A 27435-nucleotide genomic window follows, 5' to 3' on the forward strand; every position below is an offset into this window, starting at 1 on the left:
ATATATTTATTATATATTGATCACATATAGAACATATAAATCATATATAAACCAAAAACCAAATTCACTGCTATTGAGTCAGATCTGACTCATAAAGACCCCTCCTTGGATTTCCAAGGCAGTATCACTACAGAAGTAGATTGCCCAATCTTTCTTACACAAATGATAGCATTTTATATGAATAGACACTACTCTGTGCATTCCTTTGTCACCTATAGGGTAAAGATAATTTTATTACATCACCTAGAATATCCTCATTCTTTATTTACAGCTGCATAGTATTCCGTAATATAAGTGTATCTTATCTTACCTATTACTGCTGAGTTGATTCCAACTCATAGTAAACAGTGAAAGGTTGGCAGTTCAAATCCACCAACTGCTTCATGGTAAAAAGGTGTGATACGATACTCTGCTTCTATAGCATTTACAGCCCTGGAAACCCTACTGGATGCTCTACTCTGTCCTAACAGGTCACTATGAGATATGCTTGTACCAAATTTTATTTTACTGGCTCCTTATGAATATCTTAGGAGATCTGGTGGTGCAGGAGACAAGGCATTCAGTGGCTAACCAAAAAGGTTGGCAGTCCGAACCCATCAGTCACCCTGTGGAGAAAGATGAGGCAGTCTGCTTTGGTAATGATCTCTGCCCTATAGAGCCATTAGTAGTTGGAATCGACTCTATGGCAGTGGGTTTGGTTTTGGTTTCATGGGTATTTTGATATAAACACTTAACACACTCAGCTGCTAACCTAAAGTTTGGAGATTCAAGTGTACCTAAAGGCACTTTGGAAGAAAGGCCTGGCCATCTACTTCTGAAAAACCAGCAGTTGAAAACCTTATTGAGCATAGTTATAATCTCACAGGTGAGGTCACCATGAATCAGAGTTGACCTGATGGCAACTGTGTTTTTTTAAAATGTTTTAAAATAGGCATTTAGGTTGATCCATGCATTTTTCTATTACAAACAATGTGGCAGCTTTTAACCTTGCTCAAAGAACTTTTAACACTAGTGAGAATTACCTGCAGGATGAGTTTCAAGCTGAAATTGTTGGATCAGAGGGTAATTACATGGGTAATTTTTATAGATTTTGCCTAGCGTTCCCCATAAAAGATAAATTCAACAGCAGAGTAGGAGAGGGTCATCTCCCCAGTCTGTCTCATCATCACAGTCTCAACTTTTGTTAGAAGTCAATTTTTCTTAACTGTTTTTTATAAACTGAGGCAGGTGGTAAGGTTTTAGAGTCAGGGAGTATTTCTGATGGTTTACAATGAGCAAGGCATTTACTTTTTCTAAACCTTAGCTTTCTTATAAGTAAAATAGGAACTATAATACAAGGAGTCCCTGTGTTATGAACGAGTTCAGTTCCTAAGTCTACCTTTAAGTCAAATTTGTATGAAAGTCACAATATTTATGTACAGTTTGTATCTAGTGTCAGTTAGTCAAATGTATGTCTTAATATATAGTGTATAGTGTATGTTCTGGTTACCTAGTGCCACTCTGACAGGAAACATACCACAAATGGGATGGCCTTAACAAACAGGAGTTTATTCTTACAATTTGGAGGCTTTAAGTCCAAGTTCAAAGTGCCAAGCTCTAAGGGCTGGGTGAAAGCCCCTCAACCTTGGGGTGCAGCTCTGCTGCTTGCTCCTGGCCCACTGGAGCCCTAGGCATTTCTTCACTGAAACAGCTGCTGGCTGCTGAGGCTGACAAGCCCCAAGGTTGACAAGTAAAAAGACACAGTCCCAATGTTACCAATCCACGTGGCAAGCCATTAACTTAAGTCCACTGTAAGTCCCAAGGTCGGTGAGCATAGCAGGCTGCTGGGCAATGACATGGTTACATGCAGGGTCCACGCGTGCCAAACCCAAAGGCTTCTCCTTATAAACAGGAAGCAACCCACATATCCAAAGGCAGCTACCCAGCTGCTTGTGGTGGATCCCACTATGGAGTTGATTGCTAGTCTCATCATGGGGGTTAACTACCACCAGCTGCCCAGCCACTCAACCAGGCCCAGCCAAGTTGACACACAAACCAAACTACCACAGTTTACCTTTCTTTACATAAAGAAAAATTAAGGAGAAACTTCCAGATACATTAAACATCTTTAACATAATAATATATGGCTTATGCATTGCTGTGAGGCTTGAGGCTGAGCCACAGGTGTTTCAAATGCCAGCAGGGTTGCACATGGTGCACAGGTTTTAATGCAGCTTACAGACTGAGACAGACTAGAAAGAATGAAAAGGCCATCCACTTTTCAAAGGATTGGCCAGGGAAAACCTTATGAATAACAGAGAAACACTGATACATTACTGGGCAACTTTATGAATAGCTCAGAAACATTGTCCAATACAGCGTGGGAAGATGAGCCGCTTAGGATGGAAGACACTCAAAATACAACTGGGAAAGTGTTGTCACATCAAAGTAGAACCAACATTAATGATATGGATAAAGTAAAGCTTTTGGGACCTCCATTTGCTGATGTGGCATGAATCAAATTGAGAAGAAACAGCTGCAAGCATCCATTAACAATAGAATGCATGAAATATGAATCTAGGAAAATTGGAAGTTGTCAAAATGAAAGGGAACACATAAAGATTGATATCTTAGGCATTAGAGAGCTGAAATAGACTGGTTTTGGCCATTTTGAAACAAACAACCATATGATCTACTGTGCTGGAATGATAAATTGAAGAGGAATGATGTGGCATTCATCATCACAAAGGATGTTTCAAGATCTGTCCTGAAGTACAATGCTGTCAGTGATAGGATAATATCCATATGCCTACAAGAAAGACCAGTTAATACCACTAGTATTCAAATTTACCCACCAACCACCAAACTCAAAGATGAGGAAACTGAAAATTTTTATCAGCTTCTGAAATTGACCGAACATGCAATCACGATGTGTTAGTTATCACTGGCGACTGGAATGCAAAAGTTGGAAACAAAGAAGAATCACTGGTAGTTGGAAAATTTGGCCTTGGTGACAGAAATAATGTTGGAAATTGAATGATAGAATTTTGCAACACCAACGACTTACTCATTGCAAATACCTTTTTTCAACAACACAAACAGCAGCTATACACATGGACTTTGCCAGATGGAGTTCACAGGAATCAGATGGACTACATCTGTAGCAAGAGGCAATGGAGAAGCTCAATGTCTTCAGCCAAAACAAGGCCAGGAGCTGATTGTGGAACAGACCATCAACTGCTCATATGCAAGTTCAACTTGAAGTTGAAGACAATTAAAACAGTCCACGAGAGCCAAAACATGACCTTGATAATATCCCTCCTGAATTTAGAGACCGTCTAAAGAATAGATTTGATGCAATGGACAGCAATGACCAAAAACCAGAAGAATTGTGGGATGACATCAAGAATATCATCCATGAAGAAAGCAAGAGGTCATTAAAAAGGTGATAAAGGAAGAAGAGACCAAAATGGATGTCAGAAGATACTCTGAAACTTGCCCTTGAACAGAGAGTAGCTACAGCAAATGGAAGAAAAGACAAGATAAAAGAGCTGATCAGGAGATTTCAAAGAGCAGCTGAAGCAGACAAAGCCAATTACTATAATGAAATGTGCAAAGAACTGGAGTTAGAAAACCAAAAGAAAAGAACATGCTCAGCATTTCTCAAGGTGAAAGAATTGAGGAGAAATTTAAGCCTTGAGTTGCAATGTTGAAAGATTCTATGGGTAAAATGTTGAATGATGCAGGAAACATCAGAGGAAAATGAAAAGAATACACAGAGTCACTGTGCCAATAAAGAACAGGTCTATCTTCATCCATTTCAGGAGATGGCATATGTTCAAGTACCAATGGTATTAAAGGACGAAGTCGAAGCTGCATTGAAGGAATTGGCAAAGAACAAGCCTCCAGGAATTGACCGAATACCCGTGGAAATGTTTCAACAAACAGATGCCCCGCCGGAGGCATTCACTTGGTTATGCCAAGAGATTTGGAAAACAGCTACCTGGCCAACTGACTGGAAGAGATCCATATTTCTACCTGTTCCAAATAAAGGTGATCCCACAGAAGGTGGAAATTACTGAACAATATCATTAATATCACAAGCAAGTAAGATCTTACTGAAGATACTTCAAAAATGGTTGCAGCAGTATATTGGCAGAGAACTTCCAGAAATGCAAGCTAGATTGAGAAGAGGACATGGAGTGAGGGATATCATTGATGATGTCAGATGGATCTTGGCTCAAAGCAAAGAATATCAGAAAGATGTTTACTTGTGTTTTATTACTATGCAAAAGCATTTGATCGTGTGGATCACAACAAATTGTGGATGACATTAAGAATGAGAATTCCAAAACACTTAATTGTACTCATGAAGAACCTGACGTAGATCAGGAGGCTATTGTTCGAACGGAACAAGGGGACATTGCATGGTTTAAAATGAGGAAGGGAGTGTGGCAGGGTTGTATCATTTCACCACACTTATTCAATCTATATGCTGAGCAAATAATCCGAGAAGCTGGACTATATGAAGAAGAATGTGGCATCAGAATTGGAGGAAGAATCATTACAACCTGCGATACACTGACAACATAGATTTGCTTGCTGAAAGTGAGGATGACTTGAAGCACTTACTGATGCAGACTGAAGAATACAGTCTGACATATGGATTCCATCTCAATATAAAGAAAACAAAAATCCTCACAACTCGTCCTATAAAGCATCATCATGATAAATGAAGAGAAGATTGAATTGTCAAAGACTTCATATTGCTTGGTTCTACAACTGATGCCAATAGAAACAGCAGTCAGAGCATCAGATGTTGTATAGCACTGGGAAAATCAGCTGCAAAGGACCTCTTTCAAGTGCTGAAGAGCAAAGATGTCTCCTTGAGGACTAAAGTGCGCCTGATGCAAGCTGTGATATTTTCAATCACCTCATATGCATGTGAGACTTGGACAATGAATAAGGAGGACTGAAGAAGAGTTGATGCTTTTGAGTTGTGGTGCTGGTGAAGAATGCTGAAAGTATTATGGACTGCTAAAAGAACTAACAAATCTATCCTGGAGGAAATGCAACCAAAATGTTCCTTGGAAATGAGAATGGTCAGACTTCGTCTCACCTACTTTGGCCATGTTGTCAGAAGGAACCATCCCCTGGAGAAGGATGTCATGCTTGGTAAGGTGGAGGGTCGACGAAAGAGAGGAAGGCCCTTAAAGGGATGGATTGACACAGCGGCTGTGGCGATGGACTCAATATAGCAAGGATCATGGAGCTGGTGTGGGATCGGGCAGTGTTTCCTTCTGCTGTGCATAAGGGGGCTATGAGTCAGAGACAACTCTATGGCACCTAACAACAACAACAACAACAATAATGGTTTGTTGGGAGTCACAAAGCAGCACCAATTTGTTAATATGAAGCATTGTATGTACCTCAAATTTTTAATATAATAGGTTTTATGAGGGTTGATTCATAACCACAGGTTGTACATAAGTAGGAGGACATTCATGACTCCAGGGACTGCCTGTAGCTACCTTGAAAAATGTCTGTGAAGGACAAATGATGTAAATATATACATATACACATACATAGCAGAAACAAGAGGACTCTAAAGAGGAGCTAAATATTAGCTGAAAAAGGGGGTGGGATGTTTTTATGACTTTGGTTCCCAAGAATTTTTTAAATCCCTGTCCACTGACCACAAGCAGTCATGGTTTGTGGCTCCCCAACCTCACCCACACTGCCTGCTTGGCTGTCTTTCTTCCTATTAATTCCTTGAACTTGTCAAAGACACTCCCACCTCTTTGTGTTGTTTCTTTGCCTGGCTTGCTCTTCACCCGGGAATCTGCATGGCTCACTCTTTTATCTCCATTGGGTAGTGCTAAATGATTCCTCAGGGAGGACTTCCATACTTTGCAACCACTCCAGCACTCTCTGACTCTTCCTCAGTTATTTTTTTTTTCTCCACAACACTTAATGATAACCCCATACACACACAAATATATATTATTTATTTATTTTTCGTTATCTTGTTGCATCTCTTCTCCATTCCCCTAAAATATAAGGGCAAGACTTCACTGCTATATCTCCAGCCTGGAGTCAGTGCCTGGTGTGTGGTAGGTTGTCAATAAATATTTGTGGAATGAATGCAAGAAATTAATATAAAGGGATGAGTTATAAATTAAGAAAAGAAAGAATCTGGTATTCAAGTTAATAAATGGAGGATGGCTGACTTAAAATATTTGAGTCCTTTTTGCTGTACTAGTACTCTGAGATCTTATTATTCTCCTCATATCCCTGTTTACTGAGATGTAACTTCTAGAGATTTGATATAAAATGGAAATAAAGGAAGTAACCTGCTTATATTACAGGATCTGGCAAATATAAAATAAAATTATAAACAGCAATTACATCAAATAACCTGATCCCTTGGTAGCCAGAGGCATCCACTGCTGCTAATTTTGATTCCTTGTCTTGCTTAGATCTAGGGCTATAGATGCATATAAACAACAACTAAAATGCCTACCATTTTTGGAGTAGCAAGAAACCGATTAGTTGACATGGATTCAGCTTCACTTCTCTTAGAATTGGCTGATTGGCTGTGACAGCTTCAGATGAGAAAGACAAAAAAGGACCTATATGTTCCTAAACAGTGATGGACTCTGGTGCATAAGATGGAGGATGCTCCCTCCCTTCAGAACAATGATCTGCTTACAAGGCCAATTTGCCCTGGAGGGCAGTTGTTAGGACAGTGCCATTTCTACTCTGCTGAGTGTCAGGTTCCAGTCCTTATCAGCTGAGGTGTAGCTTAGTAAGAGGCAGCCAAAACTGAACTACACAGTTACAGGGATTTGGTATAGTCAAAATGTGGTATATATGTGATGCCAGCACTTATGCCTGGGCTTTATTAATGATGAAAACAGCTTGCTAAAAATAAATTCCCCACAGTCCTGTAGTCAAGTCACTTACATTGTCTGCCAAGTGATGCTAAATCTAATCTTTGAAAAGTTTCTTCCATTTGCATATTGTTCTTTTATTCCAATCTTGTTATAGAGAGAGTAGGTTGTTTATGCTTGTTGTGTATTTGTAACACAGTCAGCCCATGTTTTTGAACACATTGCTTTCCTGAAGGCTGTACCTTAAGGTGTATTGCCATGCAATAAAATTTTATTGGCTAGACATTGGTAGGGAGCTCTGGTAGCATAGTGCCTAAAGCACTTGACTGCTAACCAGAAGGCTGGTGATTCAAAACCACCAGCCACTCCTCGGAAGGAAGATGGGGTAATCTACTTCCGTAATGAAGGAAGATGGGGTAATCTACTTCCATAATGAATACTGTCTCGAAAACCCAAGGAGGGGTCGCTATGAGTTGGGTCCACTTAAGGGCACATAACAACAAACATTGTTAACATTATTAACACAGATTTCATAAGAAATTGTTTAATGATCAGAGAAAGGTGATGAAAACCGATGAATAGGGATTTTGAAACTCAGTCATTTGGGCATAAGAGGGAGTGTGCAAAGTAACAAAACATGAACATTACTAATTCCTGACCAAATGTCTCCTTTAGATAAAATGGCAGAGCAGGTGCTTACACGCTTTGCAGTGTGGGTGCTGCCCGCCTCTGAACAAGGAAGCAAGTTTGTTCTTTAAACATGGCCTTGATTTATTTTGCTCTTGTTCTTTTTTTTTTTTTTTTAATAAAGGAATTTAGTATCTACCATATAGTAGATGTTCAATAAATGTTTTTTGAATTGAAATCATAAAATATTTTACAACTTTTCACCTTTACATAAAGGACCGTTAAAATTTTCACTCATGTTTAGAAACTTGTATTTTTTATGGCTTTGTCTTCAAGGAATATAATTCAAATTCCTAGGGAATTATGTGAGAAATTCACAAGTATGATGTAATTTGAAATTTCAGTATATGTCCAAAAATCGGGTTTCTGAGATTGTGATGCTCTAATTATCCACCAGCCACTCCTCAGAAGGAAGGTTGGGCAATCTACTTCCGTAGTGATACCGCCTCAGAAACCCAAGGAGGGGTCGCCAAGAGTCGGTTCCCATTCGATGGCACATAATAACAACAATTTACTCTCATGTTTGGAAAGAAAGTATGATAGTAAAACTTTTTTGTTTGTTTGTTTTTTTTAATTGCTTTGGATATGGAGCTCTGGTGGCATAGTGCCTAAGGCATTTGACTGTTAATCAGAAGACTGACGGTTCAAACCCACCAGCCACTCCTCGGAAGGAAGACTGAGCAATCTACTTCCGAGATATCTTCTTGGAAACCCAAGGAGGGCTCACTATGAGTCAGACTTGACTCGACGACAGTGAGTTTGGTTTTTGTTTTTTTTGGATTTGCAAAATGATAGCCTAAATAAAGAGGTCAGATAAATATAATATGAGTTAATGTTTGTGGCTTATTTTTTCTAGCTTTCTCACTGTGCTAAGTCCTTTACAAATAACGTATTTAAATCTCATAATAATAGCATGGGGTAGTTAATCCAATTCTCTCTGATTTATAAGTGAGGAAACTGATGTTACAGAGGTTAGGTAATGTGTCCAAGGTCAGAATCTCCTGTTTCTATTTGACTTTGTTTGTGCAATATGCTAGGTAGTTAATAGCATTGGATCTGGAGCTAGGATACCTGGGCCTGAATGTCAGTTGTCCTACTAACCAGTATTGCTTGCTATTTATCTATTTCTTGTCTGTTTCTCAATCTAGACCAGTAGTTTCTAACTCAAACTGCATATTCAAATGACGCTCTTAAAAAAGTATCCTGCTTGGTCCAATTAAATCGGTCTCTGGTCTGGTAGACAGTAAGGTTTTTAAAACTCCCCAGGTGATTTTAACGTACAGGCCTACACTATAGACCCCTTGAGAGCAGGAATTCATCCGTGAAGCCTCACTGCCATCATGTAGCCTACCTAACACAGATTGGATTTTCAGTAAGCGTCCCTGGAAAGAATGAATAGCTTGATGGCCAATTAGCTGCACCATCTCAAGACTCATTTGATAAACTCCAACCAAGCTGATTATGAAAACTTGACATTCGGATTTAACGTATTCTTAATAAATTGAAATTTATATAATGGTATTCAATACTTAAACAGATAAAGAAATGTGTTGCTATGGTGTAGATTCCAACTCATAGCAACCCTATAGGAAAGAGTAGAACAGCCTCCCCAGGGATTCCAAGGCTGTAAATCTTTAAGAAAGCAGTTTGTCACATCTTTCATCTTCAGAGTGGCTGGTGAGTTCACATCACAGACTTTTCAGTTAGCACCTCAGTGCTTAACCACTGTACTGCAAGGCTCCTAAGATAGCCCAGTGTCATCTGTTTTCTCAAAATCTAGGCATTGCTTCAGGTGACTTCCTATCTGCACATTTATGTGTTTACTTTGTTGTTTTCATTTCATTCTTTGGGGTCCCAAAATCATATTAGCTGGGTGGTTTTCACCTATAAATCTCTTAAAGAATGCCTAAAACACTAAAGCAGAATTTAGCAGTCTCTACTTGCTACTATAAAATTTCTCACTCTCAGACTGCTATATATAATCTTACCCCTTCTAGTGTTTGTTTTGTTGCCTTTCTCTTGAAGTATCTATGCAGATTTATATTTAACCTTCCTATGTTCTTTGTTTTTTAATGACCCATCAATAATTATACTTAGCTGTAAAAATCTACACAGTAACTTAAAAGAAGAGAAAGCAAGGGACTAATGGCATTAAAAGCAAAAGCTCTAGCAATTTGTTGAAATGAACTTTTTCCCATAATGGGCTGGTATTGCTTCTTTCCTGAACAGTAAAAGGAAGCTGATATATACATATAAGAAATCGTGCCAGAACAATGTGCCTAGTAAAATCAGATCTCTTATCTAAATGAGAAAGATGTATCAGTTTATTTTTAGTAAGATTCAATTTCAGGATGGCCTCTAGACATCAAGCTGAAGGGTGGGTGAGGGAAACCAATTCCTATCATCTCTGATAAAAAGGATCATGACTTCATTACCTCAGTTTTGGCCTAGAAATTGAGATGTTATCAGTTTAACAAAAAGAAAGAAAATACATTACTAAAATGTCTCTAACTATTGGGGAATCGCCGCAGTGGAAATGCGCAGGTGATAGATATTTATTGTAATAAAAGTGGTTGTTTCTGGGACCATGTCTAATTTCTGTACAATGTTATTTTCTCAGGTAATCAGCTCTGATTGCGGGTCTACTGTTTCCTTTTGGATGATAGACACTGGGCAGAAAATCAAACAGTTTACTGGTTGCCATGGCAATACAGAAATCAGCACCATGGCCCTAGATGCAAATGAGACACGGCTTTTGACTGGCAGCACAGATGGGACCATAAAGGTGCGAACACCGTGATGCTTTTCTACCCAGATACAAGGAGACTAAAATATTGTGTAAGGGGACACAGCTCTAGTTATACTTGTTTTTGCCTTTCTGGCCTTGTAGGAAGAGAGATGGGACAAGATAAGAGAGCTAAATAACCCAAACCTTCTAAAGCAAAGCTGTTAGGAAAATAAACCTCTGTGGAAAAATGAATAAGTGATTTTTCTGAATAAATTATTTAGAATAAAAACACAACTTGGCTTACTTCTTTTAAAAAGCATTTTCCTGAGTATTGGATAAAAGACTACTTTGGGGAATAAGAGGCTTGAATATTTTTCATGTGCTTCAGCTAATGTCTCTAAGTTTTCTTTTTCTCAGTTCATAAAATGAGAAATAAGGGCTGCTAAGTAAACTTAAAAAAATAGCATAAATGCAAGTTTTTCAGAAAATGAATACATTTATTTTTTATTGTGGTTTGGGTGATAGTTTACAGACCAAGTTTGTATTTCACTCAGCAATTTATACACTTTTTATTCCATGACATTAATTACAATCCCCTCAATGTAACAGCACTCTTCCCACTTCTACCTTGGATTCCTCGTTTCCATTTATCCTTCTTTCCTACGTCGTTCTGCCTTCTGGACTTCGCTTTTGGGTGAATCCTGCACTTTTATTCTCATATGGTTGCTCATTCCGAGAAGTACGTTTTTCATGGGTTCTGTTCACTTTCTGAAGGAAGGTTGGTCAGTCTACTTCTGTAGTGATACTGCCTTGGAAACCCAAGGAGCGTTCGCTATGAGTCGGATCCAACTTTATGGCAGTGAGTTTGGTTTTTGGTTTGGTTGTTCACTTTATAGGCTTGTTTATTGGTTGGGTGAAAGGGGATGTGTGGGGGTGGGTTCAATTCCAGGTTTGAAGGGTGTCCAAAGGATATATTCTCTACTAGACCAGTAAGTCTAGTCTTTTTTATGATTTTGAATTTTGTTCCACATTTTTATCCCACTCTGCCTAAGACCTTCTATTGTGACTCCATCAGAGGAGATGATAATAGTAGCCAGGCACCATCTTGTTCTTCTAGTTTCAGGGTAGCGGAGGCTGAGGCTCTTGTATTTGCACTAATTGTTTCCATGAGTGTTCAATTTTCTCCACTATTCTTTGCTCCTGCCTGGGAGAGACCAATAGTTGAGAAAATAATTATTTTGTAATGAATCTATTTTGTAATTTGCGCTTATGCTATGTGAAGGTGAGACAGTGAAGAAGGCAAGTAAAAAAAAAATCATTTTATTTATTATTCATCCTAATACATGGGCTTGCCATGAGTTGGGAACTAACAAGAACAACCTAAAACTTCTTTATGTTTCTTACATTCTTATTTTGCAACTATTATTAATTTCTTCTCAAAGAAAGGTGTTATTTAAGTTTACAAAAGTGATAAAGTGTTCATACTTGGTTATCGGAAATAATGTCCATCTGTGTTCTCCTGAGCCTTGAAAGTAATGGCAGTCTTGGATTAGAGGAAGCTTCTGATTTTAAGGCAAATTAAGGAAGTTTCCATATAAATAGTGAATGCTGCTTAAACCTCTGTCACAACTAGTGTTAAAAGGGTGTTAGCTGTATCTTCTATGGTGGGGTGTGTGATGCATTCAGGTAGACTGCAGGGAGGGTAACAGAAGCTATCTATACAGGTAAGTAGAACATCCTGGAAATGGAGGGTAAGCATTCAGGGGAGTTCCAGGCTGGCAGCTGTCACTGTGAGGGAGGTGCTCTGGTAGATTACAGTAATGTTGCTGTTGTTGTGATGTGCCCTCGAGTCAGACCCAACTCATAGCGACCCCTCCTTGGGTTTCCGAGGCGGTAAACTACGGATGTAGATTGCCCCATCTTCCTTCTGAGGAGTGGCTGGTGGGTTTGAACAGCCAGCCTTTCTAGTTAGCAGTCAAGTGCCTTTGGCCCAGAAATCAGCAGAGCCTGGACTCTGAAAAGGTCAATTGAATTTAGTATTCATGAGGAACTTGAGTTTAAGTAATCTAGTTCATGAGAAACTGGCAAGATGAAAGAATTCTGGAAAATCCCAATCTCAATGGTCAAGGTGTAATAAAGCAAGAATAATTGGAAATACAGTATTAGACAGTCACTTAAGGAAGGGTCAGTATCCAATTTACCAGGCCTGTGGTAAGAGATTGGACTAAACAATGACAGAGTGGATTAGTATGCATCCCTTTATCCTTATCTCAGAAGATAACTGATTATAGTAGGGCAGTACCTGTATGTGGTTGCTAAAATGGCCCCAGCTAATGAAATGGATGGGATCCATGAATAGTCAGATCATTATAATCCCATTTGTAAGTATTACTTTAGGTGGACTTTGTAGTGCCAGATATAAAAGAAAACAAAGTGATATAGGTGAAGAGCATGTGTACCCCTCAGTGTCTCAGTTTAAGCCTTGGTAACTTAAAAGTTAATGTAAATTTAGTGGTATAATTACTGCCTTTAAAGGTGCATTTGTCTTTATCACAAGAGCGAAAAGTTCTGAAATCTGACACCCTCTGCTCAGGACACATAACTCTGAGTTGAGCTGCTCTGGTCATATTCTATGAAGAAACAAGAATGAATGACATTTTCCAATCTCATTTATAATTTAGATTCCAAAATCAGTGCCTTATGTAATCAAAGATTTAAACCTATTTATCATGGTTTTAAAGGGTCTGGTTTTAAATGAATAGTTTTAAATAATTAATATATTCATACAATGCAAATTTTGAAAATAAAAAAGTAATACCAGTGAAAAAATCTCTCCCGCCCATTTTCCTAAGACCTTTCTAGAGGATACAACTGTTATTGGGTTCTTGTGCATCATTCTAGAGATGGCTTTGAGAATAATTTTTTTCTTAAAGGCAAGAAATTGGATTTGTGTGGTAGATTTTGCATCTTTATTTGTCTTGGACTTTGAGTCATATCAATGAGTACGATAATAATACTAACAACAACAAGGATAGCACTATCTAACTTTTATTGCATGCTTAATATGAACAAGGCATTGTTCTAAACACTTTACCCAAATCACATACATCTGTAAGGTTGGTATTATTATCATCCCAAAGGAGTCAAGTAGCTTTCTCAAGTTTCCACAGCTGCTTGAGTATTTACAGAATCTAGAAACATGGAGATGCCTCATTCTTTGTAATTCTACTTTGTAGATATTCCATAGGACCTCTGGTAGCATAGAGGCTCAGGCACTTGACTGTTAACCAGAAGGCCGGCGGTTCAAACCCACCAGCCACTCCTCGGAAGGAAGATGGGGCAATCTACTTCCATAGTGATACTGCCTAGGAAACCCAAGGAGGGGTCGCTATGAGTCGTGGCCGACTCGATGGCACATAACAACAACAACAACAGATATTCCATAATCTTCTTGCTCAGTCCCTCATTAATTACCTTTAGGTTGATGCAAACTTTTAACTTTTATAAACAATGCTACAAAATTATCCTTGAATATATGTCATGTCATGTATGTGAGTTATCTGTGGGATGATTTTCCAGAAGTTCAATTTTTGAGTCAAAGCATACATGTAATGCTAATTTTATAGATAGTGCTAACTTGTCTTCTGTACCTGATATGCCAACAATCTTTAGTTTAATAGGATTTAGTTTTAAGTGTTAGTGATCTGATGATGCCTTGCTCAAAGTAGAGCCATCAGATTTCAGGACTCACACCACTGCCTGGGAAGGTAAATTAAAACTACTCGTGTCTTTTGTAGGACTGGGTTCTGTACCCACTAGCAACAAGAGATTTTGTAAGGAGATGACAGGGAATCTAGTAATGATGACTATGCTTCAGACCCTGTCAAACACCAAACCAAACAAACTGGTATCCAGCTGATTTCAACTCATAGTGACCCCCATTGGGTTTCCGAGGCAGTAAATCTTTATGGAAGTAGATTGCCCCATCTTCCTTCTGGGGAGTGGCTGGTAGATTTGAACCACCAACCTCTGGTTAGCAGTCAAATGCCTCAGGCACTGCACCACAAGAGCTCCTTTATTAGATGCTTAATCCTCTATTTCCAAGAAGTTAGGCTCCTGTGTCAAAAATGAGGAACTGGAAATTTAGGGAGATTAAGTAAATAATCTAGTGCCACATAATGAGAAAAAGAAAAAAAAACTAGCATTTTAACAGACTCCAAACTGTTACTCTTTTCATGATTTTATATTGTTTCACACTTTAAAAATACAAACTTATTTATAGCCTTTGAACCTGCTATTATTTTAATTGACTGATAGATTTCCAGGCAGAGTAATAAAAACAATGGTTAAATTTAAGTGGTAAGAGGATTTTCTTTAATCATGACATATCCTGAATGAATCAACCTTAGTCCAGAATATAAATACAGAAGTTTAAAATAATTGTATTAAACAGTGTTGTTTAACTCATTGGAAATTCTGTCTCAAAGATAATTTCATTTTTTTTCTTAAAGATATGGGACTTCAATGGATATTGTCACCACACACTAAATGTTGGACAAGATGGAACTGTGGATATTTCACAGATCTTAGTTCTTAAGAAGACCATACTGGTTACTGGCTGGAAAAGGTATGTTATGCTTCACACAAAGCTGTAGGAAGTGAAAATAAGAATTTTTAAAAACTGTGAATCAGAATTTAAATCTTGAATGATTCTGAGTTATTAATTTGCTGGTGACCTAGCAAGTGAAACTTCAGCTGGAATTGACTAAATGCTAAATGAGAGCAATCTGGTAAGATCACATAGGTTGAGGGACTTTGGGAAGCATCACAGTGCTTTTTCCTGGGTTTGGGAATTTGACTGACTTTTTCCTTAACCACTCTGGATAGAGAAGTTATTATACCTTTTCCTGAATATCACCTGCAATTTTTATAGTCAATAAACTCTTAATGTGCAGTTTACATTCCTCCAACTGTAAAGGAAACTCATTCCTTCTTCTTTTGTTATTATATTAACTAGTAACACAAGAGAGAAATACCTCACTGACTTCTGTGTTAGTGCCTCCTTTAGACAGTGCAGAGAAGGCCCTTTCACAGCATACTTACTAGTCTTCCATTTCAGTATAATGGTAATTACTTCACTTTCTTTTTGTCCTGAAAGATCATAAACAGGGCATTTTATAAGCACTAGAAAAATTAAAGTATGATATGTTTTGAAAATACATTATCTATAAATTCAACTGTTCATAACATATTTCTTTAATAGGCAATTTGCCAGACATTATTCACTATAAAATTATGATCTTATTGGGTTGAATATAGGATTAAATCAGATTTTATATGTAGAAAACTATCAGCATTCTTGGATGTTTTCATCAATCACAGAAAATCACTCTTTTTCTAATGCAAATGTGTATGTACAAACTAGCAAACATAATGCCACCTGCAGCTTAGTTTTCAGGGACAGTTTGACTAAAAGGAAAGAAATTATAGCCTAAATCATTCTACATGATGATCAGAACAAATTCTATCAACCTCGCTGTTGAAAGACAAGGCTTCTTCACATCCCTGGGAGCAATCATGATCCATTAGTGACTCATAACCACTCACAGTCTGTGGCCTAATGATCTCTATAATTAGGCTGTGGCAATGAATAAGTTTAATTCTCTAATATCATACAGGGTAGATGTGTAGTATCCAGCTGATCCAATTTAAATTTGAACAGAGAAGAATTTTAAAAATTAGTGTAAGCAAAAGTTGGTGATACCATTTTCTTAATTATATTTTTAGATATAACTTAGTTTAGGGAGCTCTGGTAGTGTAGTGCCTAAGGCACTTGCCTGCTAACCAGAAGGCTGGTGGTTCAAACCCACCAGCCACTCCTCAGGAGGAAGATTGGGCAATCTACTTCTGCAGTGATACCGCCTCAGAAACCCAAGGAGGGGACGCTATGAGTCAGGTTTAACTTGATGGCACATAACAACAACAACTTAGTTTAAATATAATTTAAAAATTAGCATGAAATATATGCTTTTTTGATTGTTTAAAAGGGAAACTTTAAAATATTAGATGTATAGATGCATCTAAAACTGTTTGAAAGTAGCCACTGATTTTCTATGTTGGTGTGTGGTTTCTTTCTATAACTCCTGAGGAGGAAGTTTTGGAGAGACTGGAATGAGAATAGGAAAAGTTATCACTCCTTCCATCCTCCTCCATCTTTTCCATCTTCAACTTGTTTGTCAGGACTTGGATCCCTTAGTAGAAACTGAAGGTTGAATTTGTGCATTCTCAAATATATTATTTTACTTTCATATTGATGGATTTACAAGTTATAGTTCCTAATTCAGAGACTTTATGTTAGGATAAGTTGCAAGATCTAAGAAAGGGTTCCTTTCCCCAAGGAATCTATTGCATTTAGCAAAAGGGCATGAGACTTACAACTGGGGAGTAACCCCTTAATGTTACTGACTAGGAAAGAAATAACTGGAAGATTAACAGTCAGATTATTAAACTTTCTTTAAAACTCAGAAAGAGGCTTTGCTAAGTTGTAGTTTTAACTACAAGCTTTACCTACATGAAAAGAAGGATCTGGTAATTTTGTCCAGGATGGAATAAAAATTGCATGTATTGAATAATGAACTAAACATACTATCTGATTTATTTTTTTATTAGGAAGAGCAACTATTTAGAGTGCTGTGTAGTATTAGGCATTTTGCTTACATTATCTAATTTAATCCTTATCTCCATCTTGGAAAGTAGGTAGTATTTTACAGATACCTTAAATCTCCATTGGCTTGCTAGACCTGTTGACTGAAATTCAAAATTTAGTATGTTCTGAACAGAACTTCCTTCTCCAAAACCTGCTGCTTTTTCTTTTAGATTCAGAGCCTTCATTAGTGGACAGAACTCCGATATCACCTTGGTTTTTCCTTCGCATTCATTCACCTTCAGAACCAGATAGTCACTAAGTCTTACCTATTTTATTTTCTAAATATTTCAAACCCTGTTCCCATTGCAACTACAACTGTATTATTCACAGCATAATTTCTACCTGGATAGTGTTACTGATTTGTCCTTTCCCCCAGTAATGCTCAGTCCTTACCCTGTATGTAGATTCTGCACACTTTAGCTACAATGATTTTTCTCTACAAAACATATTTCTCTATATCATTTCTTTGCTTGAAACTTTTCAAAAATGTCTTCAAAAGAAATCTAGGTTCCTTTAGCATGGACTTATCCTCTACTTTCATTTTTACCCATTCATGTGTAAAATTCTAAACTCTGTCAATAACAAGTTGCTTACAGGGTTTTCTTATACAAACTATACTGTTTCACACACCTGTGCCTTACCCATGTCCCCTTACCTAGAAATCCCTCTCAACACTTCTTTTCATCTAAAAACCAAAAACTCACTGCTGTTGAGCTGTATCCGACTCATAGCGACCCCTCCTTGGGTTTCCAAGGCAGTATCACTACAGAAGTAGATTGCCCAACCTTCCTTCTGAGGAGGGGCTGGTGGATTTTAATCACCAGCCTTCTGTTTAACAGTCAAATGCCTTAAGCACTACGCCACCTCATCTGGCTAACATTTATTTCTATTTCAAATAGGCATTGAAACGCAAGAAGGAAATAGCCCATTCAGATATCACTTACACCAGGATGTTATCTTTAACTCCCAGGATGGAAATTTGTCCTCTACCCCTTTTCTGTCTTTGTATGCTTTAACATCCTTTGCTTACAATTCACTTAACAACACACACACACACTTACACATACATCTGGTGCTCATCAGATACTAAGTGATATTTGCTGAATGGCTGAATTAATGTTCATTGACTAGACAGAGAAACTGAGGCATAGAGGGATTAATTCCCCAAGGTCACACACCTAGTAAGTGGTCAGTAGAATAGATATTCAAATCTATTCTCTCTTCAAAATAAACCAGAAAGCTAAGCATATCAACCCTATTTTACATGGAAGGAAACTGAAGATTGGAGAGGTTAGGTAGTCTGACCAAGGTTTCAAAGGTAGTGGGCAGCTGAGTTATGATTCTATACCAAAGTTCATGCTCTTCTCACCACTCCTGACAGAATTGGTTACAAATGGAATTATTAAATCATGAGAGGGTAACTTTATATTTTAAGCAAATAATTTGACTGAGTGAGTTGGTTATTTCCATCAAAACTAATGCATCAGTTTTGTGCACATGAAGAAATCCAGAATAAAAACATATTACCAACTTAACATGGACAATAAGACAATGAAGAAGAGTTGATGCCTTTGAATTGTAATGTTGGCAAAGAATACTGAAAATACCATGAACTTCCAGAAAAATGAAAAGAAATCTATGCTAGAAATGCAGCTGGATTGCTCCTTAGAATCAAGAAAGACCAGACTTCATCTCACATTCTTTGGTCATGTTGTCAGGAGGGGCCGATCCATGGAGAAGAAGATCATGCTTGGTCCAGTGAAGGGTCAGCAAAAAAGGAGAAGAGTTTCAGTGGGATGTATTGACACAGTGCCTCATGATGGGCCCAGGCACAGCAAGGATTTTGAGGATGGCACAGGATTGGGCAGTGTTTCAGTCTGTTGTACACAGGGTTACTATGAATTGGAGGTGACATGACAGCACCTAATGACAATATCAACTTAGGAATGCTTCCACATGTTAACTTTCCATTATTTTTCATTTCTTTCCCACAAATATTTCTAAGCTACGAATAGATGGAAAGTTCTGAGTTAAGAACTATGACAGACTGAATGTGAATAGTCATAATTCTTTCTCTTAAGGACATCACATTCTAATGTGGAAGGTTAATATGTAAAATCCGGGATCTGGTGAAAACCAGTAAAAAGAAAAATAAAAAAAACCCAAACCCAAAATCAGTGACATTGAGTTGTTTCTGAGTCATAGTGACCCCCATTGGGTTTCCAAGGCTGTAAATCTTTATGGAAGAAGATCACCCTGTCTTCCTTCTACAGAGCAGCTGGTGGGTTTGAACCACTAAACTTCATGTTAGCAGTCAAGTGCCTTATCCACTACACCACCGAGCTCCTTTGGGCAGAATTGACTCAGTAGCTAATAACTACATCAATTCACAACTTTATCTCTAAGTATGATTTGTTCTTAATTTGGGACTTCTTTTTCTGACAGAAATATTTTTTAAACATGAACAACTCTAACCCTAAATAGCCAACACAGACTTCCTTTTTCAGGTTTTACCTCGGACCACTTTACAGGGGCTTTCACTGAAATGGTCCTAGGTAAAACCTGAGGGAGTCTGTGTTGGCTATTTAGGGTTATAGTTGTTCATGTTTAAAGAATATTTCTGTCAGAAAAAGAAGCCCCAAATTGAGAACAAAGTATACTTAGTGATAACGTTGGGAATTGATGTCATTGTTGTTAGTTACTGAGTCAATTCTGCCCCATGGTGACCCCATGTGTACAAAGTAGAATGTTCCATAGAGTTTTCAAGACTGTGACCTTTTGGGAGCAGATTTCCAGGCATGTCTTCCAAGGCTCTTCTGGGGATGTTTGACCCACCAAGTTTTCTACCAGTCAAGTATTTTACCATTTGTGCCATCCAGGGCCTCCTGTGAATTGTCATAGGGGCCCTTAAAAAACACTTGGTTGAATGAGCCAATGTAAATAGATTTTTTTTTTTTTTTCCAATTAAAAGATAAAGTAAATATCTGACCATATTTACACTGGTAAAATTATGTGCGTAGTTGATCAGTTATCTTTGCTTATGCTCAAAGTGGGCATGCCACATGTATGTTGTTATTATTAGGGGCTGTTGTGTTGGTTTTGACTCATAGGGACTCCATGTGACAGCACAGAACTGCTCCGAAAGTTTCCCAGATTGTGGGCTCTCAGAAGCTAATTGCCAGGTCTTTCTCCCATGGAGTTGCTGATGGGTTTGAACCACCAACCTTTTGGCTAGCAGTTGAACACCTAACCATTGCACCATCAGGGCTCCTTGTCATATATATAGTTCTGGTAAAATCAAATAAATTTTCACAGCAGTTGGTTCAAGATTTTATCTGTCCCTAAAATTTTGTGATTTTGTATTTATACTTCTCTATAAAAATAGATTTACACCCTTAATCTCCCCCATTTTATTTCTCTCCTTTCTAATCCTCATCTGATTATTCCTGTGTGTGCGGGGGTGGGTGGGGGGAAAGCATGTACAAAGTATTGAAAGAGAAGGGGATCTTGTACAGAATTTGAAATAATTCAGAAAATATTCTTGGCAGTAGCATCCTTAACAGAGCTCTGTAAAAAGCAGATGCTCAATAAATAGTTGCAGGTATAATTGATTTTTAAAAATATTTTTTAAATGAAATGAGAGTAGGGATTTGAAGTTCCTCAAGAATAAAACATCCATCATAAGATATTAAATTGACAATAATTGCATTACTAAGGGAATTTTGTCCTATATTACACAATTGGTTTATGCTATTAGAATAAGAATTGGGATGGAAATTGCCAAAGTTGTAACTGGTTCTAGAGAAAACATGTTGGAGATTAGATTGGTGCAGGTATGAAATTCACAAATAATCCCCCTAACTACTTTTATGATGGTTTTATTATCCAAAATTTGACTCTAAAAATTTTAGGAAAAAAATAAATTGCCCTTAGGATACTCCTTTTAAGCCTGAAAAGCAATCAATCAAGCAAGGATAAGCATTAATGTGTTATGTGGGTTAACAAAATATATGAACAAATAACACCAGAGGGAGCAAATTGTTGATGATATTCTTTCCATTATAATTTCCACATGATAATTTTTGGTTAAAAAGTTATCTTCCTAGTTCATTCATCCTAGAAGAAAGGCTCCCTATCCCCACTTTATAGGTAAACTAATATTGTTCTCACATCATCTAAATTCTGAGTTAGAGATGTGATCATCATCACAGGATGACACAATGACTCAGTAGGAGTACTTTCAGTACTGCAAGTGTGAGATTTGGAATAGACAAATGATCTAGAAAACTCCTTCAATGTTACAGAGAACAAGTTTCACAGACTCCTGAAACAGTCTTAAAAATGGCTTATTCTGTACTTTCATTTTACTCTTGGCAAAAGTTTGAATTTTTTAAAAATTATCTTTGAAATGGATAAAATAAGAAATACAGTTTGGATTCTTAGGGTATTTTAAGGATAACTGTCATTTCAAATGAAAGTTTCAGGTTAGGTTTTAAGGGAAAAGTGGCAGCTAATTGGTTTTTCAACATTTTGACACACAAGATCAAATATCAGATGGGCTACTTTTTACACTAGTTTATGAAAAACATCTTCTTTTTTCTTGACTTTGGGTGATACTCTTGAATATATCTAGTTAATATGGGCATCTTGTTGAAAAGACATCTGACATTGAATTTTGACTGAGAGATAATAAGAGAGGTGTAGGATTGCCATTTTTGTTTTCTTATCTACCCTATGCTTTCCATTTCCAAAGCGTAATGTTTTTGCAGCGCAGTGAGTTACTTAATATGCCCCTTCTAGAGAGTCCTTGTAACTCCCACCGGATGACTAGGTGGGACTTTGCAGATGTGAGGTGTTTGTGGCCCACCAAGGGGATTGGATAGTTTGCTAATAATGTAAATAAGGAGCATGGCACCCATGTGTAGGTAGACAATGGATGTAAAATGTATGGAATCATAACATGGGGATTGGTTAGTTTTGCCACCCCACTAGCCTTAAAATGAGCCATCTCATAGATGAAAAGGAAGACTCTCACTATCATTAAGAAATAAGAGCTAGGAGTGGAACATGTTCTTTGGACCTGAGATCCCTGAGCTGAACTTCTTTGCTCTATGAGACAGAAAACTGACACCAGAGATGGCAAGAAGCAGTGGCAAAGAAAAGGCAGCAGCAGAGATAGCAGAACCAAGAGACTGACAGGGGACAGGGCAGTGGGCTTCCCCGTCCACAGAGGGAGAAAGCTGAGTGCCTTTGGGCAGGAGTCTTTCTGATGGGGTGGGTTGCCTCTGAGCAATTACTAGCAGAGCTATAAGAGCTTTGTAACACTTACTCAAGCAGGGTAGAAGCCAAGGAACCATAGACTGAGGGTCAAGGGCCAGAGAGAGGCATGCTGACAGGCACTGCTGAGATGAGGTTGTCCTGATTGAAGAACTGTATCCTGAGTCATTTTTGATCCTGAATTGTAACCTGTTGCTTCCCTAATAAAGTCCTTAATCATGACTATTGTGTGTGAGCTCTGTGTGGCCATTGCTGTGAATTACTAAACCCAGCAGAGAAGAAGAGAGTGCCATGGGTGTAAGAATTGGTAGAAAGGTTGATTAAAGACATATCTTGACTTCTGCCTCATAAGAATCAGTGTTGGGCTTTTGATGCATATAACGGTTCTCTCTCCCCCTTGTGAAGTTAGAAGAGGTCAGGTGCCACCTCTGTCATGTCATTTTTACACTCCTTAACTAAACATTTCAATAGATAAAGAGAGAATTAAAAATATATATACATGTAAAATTATGAGATTAAGTTGTAACGTCAGCCACTGTGTCAATCCATCTCGTTGAGGGCCTTTCCCTCTCTCGTCCACCTTCCACCTTACCAAGCATGACATGTTTCTCCAGGGAATGGGCCTCTCTGACAACATGACCAAAGCAGGTGAGACGAAGTCTGGCTATTTTCGCCTCCAAGGAGCATTCCAGCTGCACTTCCTCCGGGACAGATCTGTTAGTTCTTTTAGCAGTCCACGGTATTTTCAGCATTCTTTGCCAGCACCACAACTCAAAAGCATCAATTCTTCTTCAATCTTCCTTATTCATTGTCCAGCTCTCACATGCATATGAGGCAATTGAAAATATCACGGCTTATATCAGGTGCACCTTAGTCCTGAAGGAGACATCCTTGCTCCTCAGCACTTGAAAGAGGTCCCTTGCAGCCAACTTGCCCACTGCTAACCAGAATGCTGGCAGTTCAAACCCACCAGCCACTCCTCGGAAGGAAGATGGGGCAATTTACTTCCGTAGTGATACTGCCTCAGAAACCCAAGGAGGGGTTCTCTGTGAGTTGGGTCCTACTCGACGGCACAGAACAACAACAACAATACATCATCTAATGTCCTGACTGCTGCTTCCATTAGCATAGATTGTAGAACCAAGCAATGTGAAGTCTTTGACAACTTCAATCTTTTCTCCATTTATCATGATACTGCTTAAAGGTCCAGGTGTGAAGATTTTTGTATATATGGAGATGTAATCCATACTGCAGACTGTATTCTTCAATCTTCATCAGTAAGTGCCTCAAGTCATCCTCACTTTCAGCAAGCAAAGTTGTGTCATCCGTGTAACACAGGTTGTTAATGATTCTTCCTCCAATCTTAATGCCATGTTTTTCTTCATATAGTTCAGCTTCTCGTATTATTTGCTTGGCATATAAATTGAACAAGTACTGGGAAAGGATACAACCCCGACACACTCCCTTCTTGATTTTAAACCATGCAGTGTCCCCTTGTTCTGTTTGAACAACAGCCTCCTGGTCAATATACAGGTTCATCATGAGCACAATCAAGTGTTCTGGAATTCCCATTCTTCTCAATGTCATCCACAATTTGTTATGATCTACACAACCAAATGCCTTTGCATAGTCAATAAAACACAAGTAAACATCTTTCTGGTATTCTTTGCTTTGAGTCAGGATCCATCTGACAGCAACTATGATATCCCTTGTTCCACATCCTCTTCTGAATCCAGCTTGCACCTCTGGAAGTTCTCTGTCAATATACTGCTGCAACCATTTTGAATTATTTTCAGTAAGATCTTACTTGCATGTGATATTAACGATATTGTTCAATAATTTCCACACTCTGTGGGATCATCTTTCTTTGGAATGGATACAAATATGGATCTCTTCCAGTCAGTTGGCCAGGTAGCTGTCTTCCAAATCTCCTGGCATAACCAAGTGAGTGTCTCCACTGGGGCATCTCTTTGTTGAAACATCTCAATAGGTATTCCTTCAATTCCTGGAGCTTTGTTCTTCGCCAATTCCTTCAGTGAAGCTTTGACTTCTTCCTTTGATATCACTGGTTCTTGATCATATGGCACCTCCTGAGATGGATGAAGATCTACCAGTTCTTTTGGGGACAGTGACTGTGTATTCCTTCTATCTTCTTTTAATGTTTCCTGCATCATTCAATAATTTGCCCTTAGAATCTTTCAATGTTGCAACTTGAGGCTTAAATTTTTTCCTCAGTTCTTTCAGCTTGAGAAATGCTGACCATGTTCTTCCCTTTTGGTTTTCTAACTCCAAGTCTTTGCACATTTCATTATAGTAATTGGTTTTGTCTTCTCAAGCTGCTCTTTGAAATCTTCTGTTCAGCTCTTTTATCTTGTCATTTCTTCCATTTGCTTTAGCTACTCTCTACTCAAGGGCAAGTTTTAGTGTCTCTTCTGTCATCCATTTTGGTCTTGTCTTCTCTTCTCATCTTAAAAAGATGACCCCTTGCTTTCTTCATGGATGATGTTTTTGAGGTAATCCCACAATTCTGATTTTCGATCATTGGGGTTCATTGCATTAAATCTATTCTTTAGATGGTCTCTAAATTCAGGAGGGATATATTCAAGACCATATTTTGACTCTTGTGGACTTACTTTAACTGTCTTTAACTTCAAATCGAACTTGCATGTAAGCAGTTGATGGTCTGTTCCACAATCAGCTCCAGGCCTTCTTTTGGCTGAAGATACTGAGCTTTTTCATCACCTCTTGTCACAGATGTAGTCAATCTGATTCCTGTGTGTTCCATCTGGCAAAGTCCACGGGTATAGCTGCCATTTGTGTTGTTGAAAAAAGGTATTTGCAAGGAATAAGTCATTGGTTTTGCAAAATTCTATCATGAGATTTCCAGCATAGTTTCTGTCACTAAGGCCAAATTTTCCAACTACAGTTGATTCTTCTTTGTTTCCAACTTTTACATTCCAGTCACCAGTGATAATTAACACAGCATTGATTGCATGTTTTGCCAATTTCAGGCAGCAGAAGTTGATAAAAATCTTCACTTTCCTCATCTTTGGCTTTGGTAGTTGGTGCATAAATTTGAATAATAGGCACATTAACTGGTCTCCCTTATAGGTGTATGGATATTATCCTATCACTGACAACATTATACTTCAGGACAGATCTTGGAACATCGTTTGTGATGATGAACACCACACCATTCCTCTTCAAATTGTTATCCCTGGCATAGTACACCATATGGTGGTCTGATTCAAAATGGCCAAAAACCAGTCCATTTCAGCTCACTAATGCCTAGGATATTAATCTTTATGCATTCCATTTAATTTTTGAAAACTTCCAATTTTCCTAGATTCATGCTTCATACATTCCATGTTCTGATTATTAATGGATGTTTGCAGCTGTTTCTCCACAATTTCAGTCATGACACATCAGCAAATGGAGGTATCAAAAGCTTTACCTTATCCATTTCATGAAGGCTGGTTCTACTCTGATGCTGCTGCTCTTTCCTGGTCTTATTTTGAGAGGCTTCCGACCTAAGTGGCTTATCCTCCTGCACTGTATCAGACAATGTTTCCCGGCTATTCATAAAGTTGCACAGTATTGTATCATATTGTAGTATTTATCTGCTATTCATAAGGTTTTCCCTGGGCAATTCTTTGAGATGTGGATGGCCTCCTTCTTCTTCCTAGTCTGTCTCAAGCTATTGAAACCTGGGACACCATGTGCAACCCTACTAGGTTTAAGACACCGGTGGCACAGCCTCCAGCCTCACAACAACACGCTACCGTAATAGGAAAAACTGACAGACAAGTTTGTCTCCCTAAGCTGTCCAAAACCTCTCCACCCTCCCCACCCTTCCCATACATAGATCCCTGCCTCATTTTCACTGCTTGGGAGAGGTATTACCTGGGTCCCAGGCCTATTCTGGATCTTTGCCTCTGCTTCCTCATGTTAATGTTATTAAAATAACAATGTAAAATCATTAATTAATTTTTAACAAGTAGAATAATTTATACGTTGACTCACTACATTTTTATTAAACAGCTATTATATGCTAGGTACTATTCTAGGCAATGGAGATTCACAGGGACAAAAAAACAAAGTTCTTCCTAGAGCTTACTTTATAGTAGGAGAGACAGGAAGTAAACAAATAAATATTTAGTACAATGTCACATAATGATAAGTGTTATAAAGAAAAATAAAGTAGGATAACAGATGAGATTGAAGAGTCTTTTCAGTCAAGGTAGTGAGGGAAGGCTTACCTAAGGAGGTGACATTCAAGAAGAAAATTTTACATTTATTCATTTGACAAATATTTATTGAACATCCAGTATGTGTAGGTCACAATACTTGCTATTATCGGGTTACAGAATAAGGCAAGCTTCCTGGTTTCTATGAACTTTCAATCAAGCAAAAGAGCTGCTACAATAAAACATTAAGTGTTATAAGGAAAATGTGAAGACTGTAAGAGTTCAGAAGAAAGAAATATTCCTTTTAACTCTAGATATTAAGGGAATCTACCAGAGCAAGATGGACCTAGAAGAATGATGGTGTGGATAGATAGCTATGGGTCTGTCTGTGTGCAGTATAGTGAATTACTTAATACCGCCCTTTTAGTGAAGGACTTTATGACTCCCACCAGATGACACGGTGAGACTATGTATGTGGTGGTGCTTATGGCCCACTAAGGGAACTGGATAGCTTTCTAATAATGTAAATAAAGTGCATGACACCCATGTGGGGGTGAGCTATGCAAATAAGGTGTTTGGAATCCTAATGTGGGGATTAGTCAGTTTTGTCATCCTGCTAGGCTTAAAATGAATCATTCCAGAGGTGCAAACGGGGGAATCACACTAACATTACTAAAGAAAAGCCAAGAGTGAATCTCCTCAATCCAGGAGACAGAGAACTTTGACACCAGAGATGGCAAGGTGTAGTGGCAGAGACAATAGAACAAAGAGACCAGCTCAAGACAGAGGAGTGGGCTTCCTGGCCCAAGGCATGAGAAAGTTGAGTGCCTTCTTTTAGCAGCCTTACTGGTAGAGTGGGGTGACTCTAGGCATTTATCAGCAGAGCTAAAATAGCTTTGTAACATTTTCCCCAATAGGGCAGAAGCATGCTTAGGGGCCAAGGGCCAGAGAGAGACCTGCCTTTGGGCATGGCTAAAG

General features: G+C 38.3%; 1 protein-coding gene across 1 annotated transcript in view; it reads left to right on the plus strand.

Annotated features, from left to right (window-relative positions):
* WDR49 (WD repeat domain 49) overlaps positions 1-27435 on the plus strand; it is a gene marked incomplete at its 3' end in the record, with an annotated part of 237906 nt that overhangs the window by 133098 nt on the left and 77373 nt on the right. The window contains exons 8-9 of the mRNA XM_007946655.1: positions 10180-10344; positions 14799-14914. Of these exons, the coding sequence (XP_007944846.1) occupies positions 10180-10344; positions 14799-14914 (281 nt within the window). The remainder of the gene's footprint in view (positions 1-10179; positions 10345-14798; positions 14915-27435) is intronic.

The sequence above is a fragment of the Orycteropus afer genome, unplaced genomic scaffold (genome assembly GCF_000298275.1).
Source record: "Orycteropus afer afer isolate SDZICR_OR568_19922 unplaced genomic scaffold, OryAfe1.0 scaffold00168, whole genome shotgun sequence".
Classification (NCBI taxonomy): domain Eukaryota; kingdom Metazoa; phylum Chordata; class Mammalia; order Tubulidentata; family Orycteropodidae; genus Orycteropus; species Orycteropus afer.